At 36.8% G+C, this 12,571-nt stretch overlaps 1 protein-coding gene across 1 annotated transcript; it reads right to left on the bottom strand.

Moving 5' to 3' along the window:
• Window positions 1-8,019: 8,019 nt before the first annotated feature.
• On the bottom strand, window positions 8,020-8,961 carry LOC126077730 (olfactory receptor 2G3-like). The gene has a single exon (XM_049887323.1). The coding sequence runs from the start codon at window positions 8,959-8,961 to the stop codon at window positions 8,020-8,022; it is 942 nt and encodes a 313-aa protein (XP_049743280.1).
• Between the last annotated feature and the right edge of the window lie 3,610 nt (window positions 8,962-12,571).

Genomic DNA, 12,571 nt, shown 5'->3' with positions numbered 1-12,571 from the left:
TTGAACTTCCATTTGGTGTGATGAAAAACTTTTGGAAAATGGATAGTGATTTTCTTGCACAACTTGGTGATTGTGATGAATGTCACTGAATTGTTCACTTAAAAATGGCTTCAGTGGCAAACATTTTGTTACATATATTTTGCCACAATAATATTTTAAATTGAAAAATGAATTTAAAAAGAACCGTGTTTGTAAATAATAGCACCTGAAATTATCTTTTCCAGTGTGGTTTCAACGCTGATTTTTGTTTTAAATTTTTTCAGTGTATTTAGTCTCTTAGTTCAATATCATGTAAGGCATATCAGGTGATGTTCTTTTTGAAACTGTGGTTTGCATCTGTTATGAATATTAACTCGTACATAATCTTACTTATCTGAGAATATCTGGCAAGAGTAGAATGTACCAAGATGGAATCTGTGAGAGGAGAAGTCGGGAAAAATCTCATGGACCTTTCAGTAACAATTTCCTAGGTTGAGGATTTAAAGATATATGTCACATCATCATAACCATTAGGCCTGGAACAAAACTGCAGACCAGAGAAGTTTAAGATCTCTCAGAAAGTTAGATGATTTTGATTTCAAGACATCATTAGCTAAGATCATATTTTTAAAGCTTTGAGGGTATTTTTTTAAATGGAAGTCTTTCCTTTAGTGTATTTAAAGTATTTTACTTAGAAACTTGATTTCTATTATTATAAAGTATTGAAGTTTTTCTTGGGTAGGAAAAATCCCAAATAAAATTTATTTTTAAATGTTCAAATAGTTCCAGAGAGGGGGATTTGATATTTTCTGTAGCTTTACTATTTTTTTCAGTTTAAGATAATCACAAATAAAATAAGGTCAAGGAACTCATTGACCACACTGGGTAAGAAAATTCCAACAATATTTTTATATTGTTTGGTGATGGTTTCATAAGTAAAAAGTCTAGAGATGATTCTGAGCAGCTCCAAGCTACAAGTGATAATTTTGAGATGGCGTTAAGCTTTTCTTTTTGGAAGGAAAGTTTGTTGAATTTAAATAAATTATTTCTAGTCTGAAACCAGATTAAACACTGTCACTACAGGATTAATACAAGAGTATTAAGACTACTGTTTATAAAACAGTCAGGGTATTTCATTAACTATAAAATCAAATCCATTGCAATCGAGTTAATTCCAACTCCTAGTGACCCTATGTGTTACACAGTAGAACTTCTCCATAGGATTTTCTTGCTTGTAAACGTTATGGAAGAAGATTGCCAGGCCTTTCTTCCATTGCACTGCTGGGTGGGTTCGAATCGCCAACCTTTAAGATAGTAGTAGTCAAGTGCAAACCATTTGTACCACCCAGAGACTACAATTTAGTATAGGCTTTAATAACAGATTTTCTTTTAAGGTTGGACTGTCACCAATAAGCAGTCATTGCTTTGTTTCAAAATTTTTAATCGAGACCTCTGAAGAAGACAGAAAACTCCCTTGTTTTCATAGCATTTACAGCATGCAGAAATCATGAACTAACCCTATAGCACTTGCACTCTCCTATGAATATTAGCTCATAAACCTCTAGCAAGGTAGCCTCAGAGCTTTTGCATGGGATGAGCTATTAGTGACACAAAATATTTAGAAGCTAGATCTTAGTCATGAAATACATGCTTTAACAATTAGAATTGTCATCAAGTTTGGACATCAGTCAAATTAGCAGCTGTCAAGTTTAGAGCTTTTAGACAGTTATGAGATTTGCCTTTATTATGTAAGAAAGACAGTAAAATAGGTATTTTAGGTGCTAAGATACAGAATACTAGATAAATTTAATTATTTTAGCATTCTTTATTTTATAATGTGAAGGGTATAATCTTTGTGGTTACTTGATAGCCATCTAGGAAACCTCAGAAATAATTTAGATATGAAAGACATCTTACCATTTTTGACAAAACATGTTATTACATTAAGATATGAGACTAAGTGTCTAAAGAGAGGAAAATGCTTACAGTCTTATTTGGGAGTGAAAATATTTAACGTAAACACAATAGCAAGGAACAGTGACAGACTAGGTGAAAAGATTTTAAATGAATACAGTAGCAATTGATTTTGTTTAAATGATTTAAATGATTGTAAAGTCATAAAATATAGTCACCATTCTAAAATTCTAGATGTTTTATCACTTACAGAAAGCAGCCCTGGTGGTTAAGCACTAGGCTATTAACCAAAAGATTGGCAGCTCAAACCCACTAGCCACTCAGGGGGAGAATGATGGGCAGTCTGGTTCTGTAAAGATTTACCGCCTTGTAAGTTGTCAAAGATTTCATTTTGCATGGATCCACAATCAGAGCCCTTGGAAGCAGTGGTAAAGAAAACAAATGACGACGAGGCATTACATTGGGCAAATCTGCTGTAAAAGATCTCTTTAAAATGTTAAAAAGCAAAGAAGTCAGTTTAAGAACTAAGGTGCTCATGACCCAAGCCATGGTGTTTTCAATCTCCTCCTGTGCATGTGAAAGCTGGACAGTGAATAAGGAAGACCAAAGAAGAAATGATGCCTTTGAATTATGGTGTTGGCAAAAAATATTGACTATTCTATGGGCTGCCAGAAGAACAAACTAATCTGTCTTGGAAAAAGTGCAGCCAGAACTCTACTTAGAAGCAAGGATGGCGAGACTTCATCTCACATACTTTGGATATGTTATCAGGAGGGACCAGTCCCTGGAGAAGGACATCATGCTTGGTAAAGTAGAAGGTCAGCAAAAAAGAGGAAGGTGCTCAACGAGATGGATTAACTCAATGGCTACAACACTGGGCTCGAGCATAACAATGATTGTGAGGATGGTACAGGACCAGGCAGTGTTTTGCTCTGTTGTACATAGAGTTGCTATGAGTCGAAACCGACTTCTAGGCACCTAACAACAACAGCTTATGGAGCTGTTCTACTCTTTCCTACAGGGCTACTATGAATCGTAATGGAATCAGTGGCAATGGATTATCACTTGCAAGTTAAAAAAAAAAATGTAATAATCTTCACATATCTTTATAGGTATGAGTTTAAATACATACAAATAGGGGACAAATTTAAAGCTTTCAACGTTAGGTATAAAAGATAATAAAATTTATCAGAATATTAAATAAGATAAACTATATTAAGTTACATTTTCCATCTTAATGAACTTAATAAAAAAATAAACTACCAAATAAACATACAAATCATATTCATTATTTTATAAACATATTCATAGTCTCTGAAAGTATTGAACAAACTATAGTTTCAACAATTTATGTTCATGGGGACCGTTAACCAAAGGTTAAATGTGTAAAGAAAACTAGAGGGTAGGTAACAGTTTAAAAACAAACAAAAAAAACTAGCTATTTCTATTCCAAAGTCTATGCTACATTTCTCTTTCAGAGTGGCAAAAAAAAAAAAAAAAAAAGAAGAAGAACTTTAACATTATCCAAATGCAGCTATAGGCATACCTCAGAGATATCGTGGGTTCAGTTCTAGACCACTGCAATCGAGTGAATACCGTAATAAAGTGAGTCACACAAGTTTTTGGTTTCCCAGTGCATGTAAATAAGAATGAAAAGTTTGAAATATAGCAAGAATTACCAAAATGTGACACAGAAACACGAAGTGACCACACGTTATTGGAAAAATGGCGCCGATAGACTTGCTCAATGTAGGGTTGCCACAAACCTGTTTGTAAAAACGCAGTATTTATGAAACAACAATAAAACAAGGTATGCCTGTATATATTTTTTCAGTCTATTATACAATGGGCATTCTATAATGTATAAATATAAAAGGATAGATTTAAAATGATAAGTGGTTACAAGTGTTTTGTTTTCTCTTCTTAATTTAGAGATTGCCCAGGCATGCAAAGATGAGTCATAAATTAAATCAACAGTAGTTTAAACTTGCAAAGTTAAAGATCTTAAAAGTACCAGTTAAGCTGAAACACTAAATCCATACAATTTGAATCATTAAATAATTCATTTTTAATAAAAGCATTAGTTTTGATAATTGAAATTAGTTGAACACCTAATTTTATAATCTTAAACAAAGTGATGCTAGATTAAATTCAGTAAAAGCAGTAGGTGATATTTAGGAAATTCAAATTATCTAGACTCTTTTTTTTTAATAAAAATAAACCCAAGGTTATATAAACTAGAACATCACGGTAACATCTTTATAAGGAGGGAGATATAGAGATGTTTTATGTCAAAATTGCTTAACCAGTCTAATATTTAAAAGAATCACCTAAGAATAATACGTTAATGTTTTCTCTATATAATTACATCTCACATACAACAGTGTTTAAATTGTTTAAAAATAATGCCAATTAGTCCAAAAGAATAATGGACCGCGACTACCACAGCCTCCACAAAACTGAGTCTAGCACAACTAGATGGTGCCCGGTTACCACCACTGAGTGTTCTGACAGGGATCACAATAGAGGGTCCAAGACAGAGCTGAAGAAAAATGTAGAACAAAATCCTAACTCGACAAAAAAAGACCAGACTTACTGGCCTGACAGAGACTGGAGATATACTTAAGAGTAGGGCCCCAGATACCCTTTTAGCTCAGTAATGAAGTCACTTCTGAGGTTTACTCTTCATGCAAAGCTTAGACAGGCTCATAAAACAAAATGAGACTAAGGGGCACACAAGCCCAGGGCAAGGACTAGAAGGCAGGAGGGGACAAGAAAGCTGGTAATAAGAAACTCAAGATCAAGAAGGGAGAGTGTTGACATGTCGTGGGGTTGTTAACCAATGTCATAAAACAATATGTGTGCTGTTTAATGAGAAGCTAGTTTATTCTATAAACCTTCATCTAAAGTACAATAAAAAAGTAAAATAAAATAATGCAGTTTTGTTGTATTTCTTATCACTTAGCCAAATAAGCAAAACCACCAATTAAACTGAAAATATATCTTTTTTAACTTAAGGTAAAGTTTGAACACAAAAAGATTCTTGAAGAGCCAATGTATCATTTGAAGTATAAGAATGCATGTTCTTAGAAATCTAAGTTTCTTTCATTTTAAATTGATATAAGCACTTATTTGTCTTTATAAACCAACCAGCAAGCCATTATATTTTAAGAGAAATTATACTTTCATTATCTCCCTCTTTATGAAGTCAGGAGGTTCAGGGTGTACAAACAGTTAAGCACTGAGCTACTACTGAAAGGTTAGCAGTTTGAATCCACCCAGAGGTACATCCGAAGAAAGGCCTGGAGATCTACTTCTGAAAGAGTCAAGGAATACTGGTTTGCTAATAATTTTAGATTTATAAAAATGAAAAAAATTTATTAGCTCTTATGTAAATTAGATAAGCTAAATGTAATAGAACATGATTTAAGATAGAAAAAGAAGTATTTGCATCAATTAAAAATAATAAAGAAATAAAGACATATAACAAAATATTGTTAGGTATCTCCATAGGCATCACTGATGAGAATTTGAGAAATTTTTGATTCCCTTTTGAATTTGGTAGAGCAATGTCTTTTTCAGAGTTCATATCCCTTAACATAATGTCATATTTCCCAGCCTTTTTTCTTTGAAGGATTGCCTTGAGAACAGCAAATCTTGTTCTTGCTTTTTTTTTAATTGTACTTTGGGTGAAGTTTTACAGAGCAAACTAAGTTTCTCATTAAATAGTACACATATTGTTTTATGACATTGGTTAACAACCCCACAACATGCCAACACTCTCCCATCTCGACCTTGGGTTGCCTATTACCAGCTTTTCTGTCCCCTTCTACCTTCTAGTCCTTGCCCCTGGGCGGATGTGCCCCTTTAGTCTTGTTTTATTCATGGGCCTGGATAAGCTTTGATTGAAGGGTGAACGTCGAGAGGAGAACACCAAATCTTGATTTATATAGCCATAGAAAAATTTTCTTTTCCTGATTCAATCTGTCCAGTTTACAATGAAGTAAGTTTTTCCATTCTTATCTACTGAGACTATTTAAATAATCCTGAAGGAACATTAATATCAGATTATTTAATCATATAAAAGTTTTAGCAAACTGATAGAAGAAGGCTGAGTGTGGAAAGCTAGGGATTTGGATACCTTTTGTTTTAAGGCTCCTCTTTTTTTTTTGGTTAAGAATACAAGTTTACTAAAGCCAAAATACTTGTGAGGAGTATGGCATACTAAGATCATCTTTGGTGTATAAATTTCATTTGTGCAGATACTGATACCTGTTGATCCCCTAACGGATGTTTTTGTTGTTGTTAGGTGTCATCAAGTCAGTTCTGACTCATAGAGATCTGATAGGGTACAGTAGAACTGCTCCATAGGATTTTCAAGGAGGGGCTGGTTGATTTGAACTGCCAACCTTTTGGTTAGCAACTGAGCTTTTAACCACTACACTACCAGGACTCCCATAAGAAATAAACATTTAAAAAGTCAGAGTGTTGGAAGGAGGAAAAGAGCTTTGACTTTTAAAGTTGGGAACACTCATCTTGGAGCAAACACAAAATGCACAGAGAGGATTCCATCAAATTCAGAAAAACAAAAGATGAAAAGCTTCTCCACCCTGCATCTTATATTCCAGAAATATTAGAATCTTCAAACAAACATGTACAAACACACGCACGCACACACCCCAAATGAATTAGTTTCAAATCCGCCGTCATTTTCTCTTGGCAGGGTTTGAATTCCTGTCATCATTACATGGCAGAATTACTTGATGATAGAATGCCTATAATCTGACCCTACAAATGCCAGTAAATTTCTGTTAGTCCTTAAGCTAGCCCAAGACAGATTTGGCCCACCCCGCATGTGCAGAAGGGCGAGGTGGGACCGCTACTTAACCTGAGCAGAGGGCGCAGCAACAGGAGGAACAAATCAAAAGGAAAATCATCATCTGGACCTTATTCTGAAGCGAGAGGTCCAACAAGAACCACATCACCTCCTGTTTCCTGTCCATCTTCTAGAATTTTCCCTCCCCAGTAAACCTGCATGGCCACCATCTTGTTGCCCAAATCACACATAAGCCCTGCTGCCTAGTAGCTTGGGGAGTCAGATCTGAGGAACTTCCTCCAGACTCCTTGCTCTGTGCATTGCAACAAAGTTACTTTCTCAAAGACCAGTGTCCAGATAATTGGCAAGTCTGAGTGTTCCGAACAAGGACTCCCCTTTTAGGGTTCGGTAACATACCGAAAATCAAATCCTACCCCTGCTGCCACCAGTGTGGACACCATCACCTACGCACAATCAAAACTGAAATAAAAAGCTAACTTGGCAAGGAATCAGACATAGAATGAAAGAATCAAAAAGCTCAACCACAAAACTTATCAGATTAGCCAGGGGAGGGGAATCCAGGAGTCTAGAAGTCCAGCTCAGTTGAGGTGAGCTTTCAGACTACATGTTTCTCTTGGTCCATGGATTGAATCCAAAAGAGTAATATCTCAGTGCCTTCATGAATAACCTTTAAAAGAACAACTCGAAGACACCTAGCTAATTATTTTACTGTTTACGAACTGTTTACTTCTATAAGAAGAAGGCCCCTGTGTAGCACAGTTTGTGGTTGACTATTAACACAATGGTTGGCAGTTCGAACACACCCAGTGGCACCACAGAAGAAAGCCCTGGTGATCTGCTTCCATAAAGATAACAGACAAGAAAGCCCTATGGAGCAGATCTAACCTGTAACACATGGGGGCGCCATGAGTCAGAATCAACTTGGCATCAAAGGTTTTTTTATTTCTACAAAAGGGAGATAAATTAATAGATTGATTTCATCTAACAAGGCAAAACCAGAATTTATACAAGAGAAAGAATAGAGAGGGAGGAAAATTAACTTCAGAGGCTCTAGGAAGAGTAAGGCTTGTTTGTGCTTTATTGGGTAAACCAGTTGTCTGGCAGATTATAAGATGCCAGTCTGGACATCATATCCTGACTATGTTAAGTACGGGGATTAAAGAAAGTGATTTCAGTTGTTTATGGATTCTTCAGACAGCATTGAGAATTTAGTTTTGCAGCATGCTTTTCAGTCTTTCAGCACTCCCACCTTAGTTAAACCATGTCTGCACGTTTTCCGTATCGTTTTCTCACTTTCCTATACTCTGATCTTTTCTCACCAGCCTCTTCAAAGCTCCCTTTACATCTTTGTTTCTCAGAGTGTAAATGAGGGGATTGAGGGTGGGAGTTGCTACAGTATACAAAAGGGTTATAAACTTTCCCTGTCTGTGGGCGTAGGAGCTGTTGGGCTGGATATAGACAGCTGTGATGGTCCCATAGAAGAGGGAAACTACAAATAGGTGGGATCCACATGTTCCAAGGGCTTTACGCCAAGCTTGGGCTGACCTGATTCTCATCACTGCTTGGGAAATGTATCCATATGAGACCAAGATGAGTGCCAGGGGGAGGAGGAGTAGTATCAAGGAAGCCATGAAGAGCTGGACCTCATTGGCATGAATGTCTACACAAGCTAACTTGATCATGGCAGGCACTTCACAGATGAAGTGGTAAATCCTCCGGTTCCCACAAAGGGGCAGCTGAAGGGTGATGGTGCCCTGAACTAGGGTATTGCCCACTCCACTCAACCATGCCACTCCTACAAGTGACTGGCAAAGCCGTGGATGCATAACAGTAGCATAATGAAGTGGTCGGCAAATAGCAGCATAGCGGTCATATGCCATGACAGCCAGGAGAACACACTCAGTAGATCCCAGTGCCAGAGCCACGTAGAGTTGAATAGCACAGCCTATAGGAGTAACTGTCTTTGCTAATCCATGGAGATTCCACAGCAGTTGGGGCACAATGGTGGTGGTAAGGCAGAGGTCAACAAAGGAGAGATTGGTAAGAAAGTAATACATGGGCGTATGGAGCTTGGGATCCAGACTGGAGACCAGGATGATGGCTGTGTTGCCCATCAGTGTCAGAAGGTAGGAGATCAGCACAACCACAAAGAGGATCTTCTCAAGCTGTGGCTGGTCAGAGAAGCCCACCAAAATGAAATCACTTCCCAAACTCTCATTATTTGTCTTCATCACCCTACTTATGAAAAGGAAAGAGATGAGTACAAAAATACATGTGATGAGTCTAAAATCCAAAACCAAATACACTGCCAAATTGAGTCAATATTGGGCAGTGGGAAGCAAATAAAATCAGAAATACACTTGAAAGAAATAGACCCTGAAGTTGAAGAATGAGGGTGTGTAAGTAGAGAGAGAGAGAAAGAAAGAGTGAAGAGACAAACCTGTCTGACACCAGGAGGAAAAAAATTAAGAACTTTCTTAGAGAAATGCTAAAAAATATGGTGACATTAAATAACCCTTTCAAGAACCCGTTATTTTCTGCTTTAAATTCTTTTTTTTGTTGTTGTTACCACGTGTTTTCATTAATGGAAGCATGCTGAATCATTAAGTGTGTCTGAATTTTTGGAAGGCAGTATGGATTTTTTTTTCTTATCCCCTCCCAGAAGCTTACCCTAAGTGTTCAGTGGTACACATGATGTTACACTAATTATGCCGCAGAGTCCTCAGTGGGGTCTGTCTACTGGTACTTACCTGCAACAAATAAAAATTTTCAAAATTTCTATTTTTCCTACCAAAAATTAAGATACCTCATACAATACCCTATAAAAATAGTAATTTACAGCACACTCCCATTTCTTCAGTTGTAGTCATAAAGGCCCCTGCCTTGAGGCAGCAGGCACTGTCAGTGGTGCAGCAGCTTCCCAATAAATGTCCAGAAGCAGAAAATGTACTTGGTTCCTTGGGGTACCCATGAGAAGGAAAGGGATAAACAATAAAAGAAGTAAACAATAATTAATGATTTCTTGATTATTCCAAATTCTTCAATTTTTCTGCAAATCTACTTCCTTCTTCCTCAAAAGCATCTTGTAAAATTGGAAGCGAAAGAAGAAAAGGAGAGGTGTTGTCCAGTCAATGAACATTTGCTTTATACCTATTTTATCAGTGATCAAAAGGAGCCCCCGTGGCTCACAGGTTAGGTGCAGTGCTAACCCAAAGGTCAAGGAGTTGGAAGTCACCAGCTCCTCCTTGGTAGAAAAGGGTGCTGATCTTGTTCTATAAAGACTGCAGCCTTCAAAACCCTAGGAGCAGTACTCCTCTGCCTACAGGGTCACTATGAGTGGGAATCAACCAGATGGCAACGGGTGTCAGTGGTCAGTAGTAAAAGCAGCAAATAAGGAACACATATGCTTTTTTAAATATACGGCTGTAAACCAAAAGGTTGGCAGTTAGTATCCACCACCTGCTCGTTGGAAACCCTAAGGGGCAGTTCTACTCTGTCCTATAGGGTCGCTATGTGTTGGAATTGACTCTATGGCAAGGGGTTAGGTTTTTTTTTTATTATTATTATCGCAACGCATTATGCTGACATATGTATGCATTTATCAATATCATGATAAGATAGAGGAAACCCTGGTGGGGTAGTGGTTAAGTGCTACAGCTGCTAACCAAAGGGTCAGCAGTTCGAATACGCCAGGTGCTCCTTGGAAACTCTATGGGGCAGTTCTACTCTGTCCTATAGGGTCGCTATGAGTCGGAATCGACTCGACGGCACCGGTTTGGGATAAGACAGAATATGAAATATGTAATTATCATGTTGTTTTAATTAATTAGTAAATATCATCTACAGATTAAATAATTTTGCTTCTATATTTTTCTTATTCTGTAAAAATTAGCAGTTGGATATTTTTATGTTAATTAAAAAAGCTAAAGCTTTTGAAAATTTTATTCTTTGATAGACTGGATTGAAATTTTGGTTGGAGTGTGATCAATATTTCCCCTTTTATAACTTCATATTATATAGTATCAGAATAACAAGTCCATTTGGTTGCATTACACAACTTTGCTAAATAATTTAGTGGTCTTCCATGCCACAGGTCACTGCTGACCTTCTACTGAAGGAAATGGAGATTAAAAAAAGATAAAAAATGTTTTGGAAATTTGATTAAAAAAACATGTAGTGCATTTTTGCTGATGGCAGTCAGACAACTTTTCTTAGTAAGTAGTGTTTAAGCAGAGAACTAAAGGATGAATAGGCCTTAACCAGTAAATACAATGAAGTTTGGGGTAAGGAGAGATTATTTTAGGCAGAAGGAATAGCATGCTATGGCTTAATGCTGAAAAGGCATAGAGAAGAGAAATATATGCTGTTATAGAATTAGTTTACAATAGTATGCATGCATGGGAAGGAAGAGGAATGTTTAAATTATGCTGAACAGTTGGATTTATCCCAAGGATGTTTTAAGCAGGTGAAGGGGCAATAGAAGTCAGGAGGGACAGGTAATTGACAGGTTGTTTTATTAAAAAAAAAAAACCACTCTGGCCTCAGATTGCAGAATGGTTCGGCAAGGAATGAGTTGATACATGGAAACTGGTTTGAAAGCAGTTGCAATGCTCGAAGAAAGAAAGGGCTTGATGGTGGCAGGGAAGATTTATATTCTTAGACTCTAGAGATATTTAGAAGTTAGAATCAACAGAACATGATGATTAACTAGATGTGGAGGGTGAGAAGGGAGGGTTGATGATGGATTACAAGTTTATTTCTTGAACAGTTCGGTGTCCTTTACAGAAGTAGGAAACACTAAAGCTGAAAAAATATTTTGTAGAGAAGATAATAGATTTACATGCCTCTAAATTTACGATTCTTCAAAAATTTATATAGAAAAGAAATGTTACATGTGATTCAGTCCTGCTGTTTGACTATTATATACCTTCTCCCTAGTTATCCACTTGGATAGACACAGAATGTCGTAATTGGAGGCCATTATTACTCTCCCTAACAAAAAAATTCTTCACTTTACAATGTTCTACCACTTATGTCCGTTATCTCATACCCCTATCCAAACTAAATTTGAATGTGATGATGACATTTTGCACCTTTAATGCATGTTAACCAATCTATCCTTATGTTATTAAATTTATTTAAAAAAAAAAAAAGACTTCTATTTATATCATCCTAGATGGCAAAGAATTTTAGGTGGTCTCTTACCTTTCAGTTGTAATCCTCATTCCTTTCCTATACATGACTGACAGAATCACGCCTCCCAAAAACGACATTCATCAAGATACAATTTTCATTTCTCAATGTATGAAATTCACAAAACTCAGCACTGAATTGGAGACTCCGCACAATTTTTGTTCCCCTTTTGGTTTTCAGAATTATCTCCCAACATTTATAATTTGTTCTAGTCAAGTAAATTCCATTACTACTCCACTTACAAAAAGTTTTAATTTCTGATTCAAATACTTTGCCAATCCTCTGTCTCCTCTTTGCAATAACTATTCCATTTCCTTTACCCCTGATGAATTCTAAAAAAAAAAAAAAAAATTGCCATCAAGTCATTTCCGACTCATGGGGACCCCATGTGTCACAGGGTGGAACTGCTCCATAGTGTTTTCTTGGCTGTAATCTTTACAAAAGGGCCCTGGAGGAGCAGTGATTAAGGGTTCAGCTGCTACCCAAAAGTCAGTGATTTGAACCCATCATCCTCTCTGCAGGAGAAAAGACCTAACTCTCTGTTCCTATAGATTATAGCCTAGGAAGTCCTATGGGGCAGTTCTACCCTGTCACGTGGAATCACTATGAGACTGAATCCACTGGATGGTACACAACAACAGTCTTTAC

Source organism: Elephas maximus, chromosome 1 (genome assembly GCF_024166365.1).
Source record: "Elephas maximus indicus isolate mEleMax1 chromosome 1, mEleMax1 primary haplotype, whole genome shotgun sequence".
NCBI classification, from domain to species: domain Eukaryota; kingdom Metazoa; phylum Chordata; class Mammalia; order Proboscidea; family Elephantidae; genus Elephas; species Elephas maximus.
The sequence above is the reverse complement of the archived record's forward strand: the minus strand, read 5'-3'. Positions and strand labels throughout refer to the sequence as shown.

What these genes read in the sequence shown, in the direction of transcription:
- LOC126077730 (XM_049887323.1), bottom strand. Translation starts at nt 8,961, where the DNA reads ATGAAGACAAATAATGAGAGTTTGGGAAGTGATTTCATTTTGGTGGGC.